Genomic DNA, 2,163 nt, shown 5'->3' with positions numbered 1-2,163 from the left:
GCAGGAAATCCCATTCGACAGAGTCATACGCCTTCCGAATGTCAACTTTCAAAGCACATCTCGGTGGGAGTCGGGCCTGATTGTAACCAGTGAAGAGTTCCTGTGCTAACATAACATTATCCCCTATGCTCCGGCCAGGGACAAACGTTGCCTGGCAGGGGCTGATAATCTTGTCCAATATCACACTCAATTTTTGGACAATAAGTTTAGCAATGATTTTATAAAGTACGTTACAGCAGGAGATATAGGGCAAAAATCTGCAACAGATGTGGGAGAGTGTACCTTGGGGATAACTGTCAACATTGTGCTATTAATCTGTTTAAGAAGCTTCCCCGTAGAAAAGAAATCCAGTACTGCCTTCGTTATCTCCTGTCCCACCGCTGGCCATGCTTTTTTATAGAATCCTGATGAATACCCATTAGGTCCAGGTCCTCTATCCTCGCCGATGTCAAAAACAGCTTTTTTTATATCCTCTGCACTGAACGGTTCAAGTAGGTCCTGCCTCCTCATTTGTTATGATATGCCTCGCCCAAGGTTGGAGAAACCGAAGGTCCATCACCCTCTGACGCTTGTCTCCCCCTACTAAGGATTGATAATAGGAGATAAATTCATGTATGACTGCATTTGGTTTCGTAATTGTAATTCCTTGGGCATCATTAATTTGCATGATCCGTCTAGCAGTCCTTCTTTGGGCAATTTTACGAAAGAACACTCTGGAGCACTGGTCACCACCCTTCATCCATTCCATCTTTGCCCTCTGCTGTAGCATGATCCTCTCCAATTCGGCCGCCTTAGCATACACAAGCCGACTGCAGTGCTCCAACTGAAGAATAAGCTCATCCTATCTGTTCGAGCTAACCAGCACTTGGGCTTGCTCCAGGAACCCCCTTGCCAACTCAACATTGTGAGAAAGATCCCCTTTATTTCTCCTCTGTTCTCGAAAAATAGGTTTGAGTGCCTTGAGTTTGCGGGTGACTGAGAACATAGGCACTCCCACTATTTGTTGCTGCCATATACTCTGCACGCTAGGAATAAATCTGGTGATAGAGTAAGGAAGTTGTCAAACCAGAACATACCTCCAAATCGCTGCTGATTATCCCCATTAACCACCATCGGCGAGTGATCCGATGTCCGTGGAGTGAGGCATTGGTAAAATACTGATGGAAACCGCAAAGTCCATGTATCATTGGTTAGCATACGATCAAGTCGCTTCCACAGGTTGCGAGGGCTAGCACTACGATTATGCCATGTGTACCATTCACCCTGCATCGGTAGTGGCAAAAGCACAGTATTCTATAGGCACGTATTCAATTCCTCCATCGCCACTCTTATATCTCCCGACGTACCACATACCTCACTGAGATCCCTGACTGCATTGAAGTCACCTCCAACCAGCCAGGGAATATTAATGCATTGGAAAGCTAAGGATTCTAGAGAGGCCCATAATTCTCGCCTATCAGAGACCTCAGTAGCACCATACATAATAGTAATATCAACATACTCTTGTAATGCTCTAATAGTGACACGGCAGTGAATAAACTGGTTTCCGACCACAATAATATCCACATCAGTATAGTTATAATCCCAAGCAATCCATATCCGATTTCCAATATTGTCATAATCCATAAACCATTTCCAATGAGGTATCAAAAATGATTGTATACTAGCACAGTTATTAATGCGAACACGTGTTTCTAGGAGACCAATAAAGTGTAACCTGAACTCAGCAATGATATCCTTGACCGCTAGCTGATGATCCCTCTTGTTCAGGCCACGTCCGTTCCATATGGCAAGGTTTAACATGGGTCCCCAGGTATGGGGTTCGCTTAGGACCCCTTGATGAACCTTCTGCACTATCAAGTAATTGTAGCGCATCGAAAGAGTTATACGTAACAATCTCTTTACCTCTCTCTTCCCGACTGGGTCCCGCTGCAGTTGGACGGGTACCACGGTCTTCTGTCTGCTTCGCCATAGTGTGAGGTGTTAGGTGGTCTCTTGTTCTTTCAGTCACCATTGGGCCTCGCAGTGCTCCCACTTTGGGTACATACACATTAACCGGTGGTTTGATAGATTTGGGTTTGTTGACAGTGCACTCCTTGGCTGAGTGTCCCAATGTCATACAGCTGGTGCATCTCGGGGGTAGCCATTCATACTCCACATCAA

At 45.4% G+C, this 2,163-nt stretch overlaps 1 protein-coding gene across 1 annotated transcript; it reads right to left on the bottom strand.

The window, feature by feature from the left end:
• Positions 1-841: 841 nt before the first annotated feature.
• Positions 842-1,803, bottom strand: LOC105179328. The gene is made up of 3 exons (XM_011102930.1): positions 1,354-1,803; positions 1,077-1,263; positions 842-975 (listed from the first exon to the last, which is right to left on the bottom strand). Exons 1-3 carry the CDS (start codon positions 1,801-1,803, stop codon positions 842-844), a joined length of 771 nt encoding a protein of 256 aa, XP_011101232.1.
• Between the last annotated feature and the right edge of the window lie 360 nt (positions 1,804-2,163).

The sequence above is a fragment of the Sesamum indicum genome, unplaced genomic scaffold, assembly GCF_000512975.1.
Source record: "Sesamum indicum cultivar Zhongzhi No. 13 unplaced genomic scaffold, S_indicum_v1.0 scaffold00142, whole genome shotgun sequence".
Lineage (NCBI taxonomy): Eukaryota > Viridiplantae > Streptophyta > Magnoliopsida > Lamiales > Pedaliaceae > Sesamum > Sesamum indicum.
The sequence above is the reverse complement of the archived record's forward strand: the minus strand, read 5'-3'. Positions and strand labels throughout refer to the sequence as shown.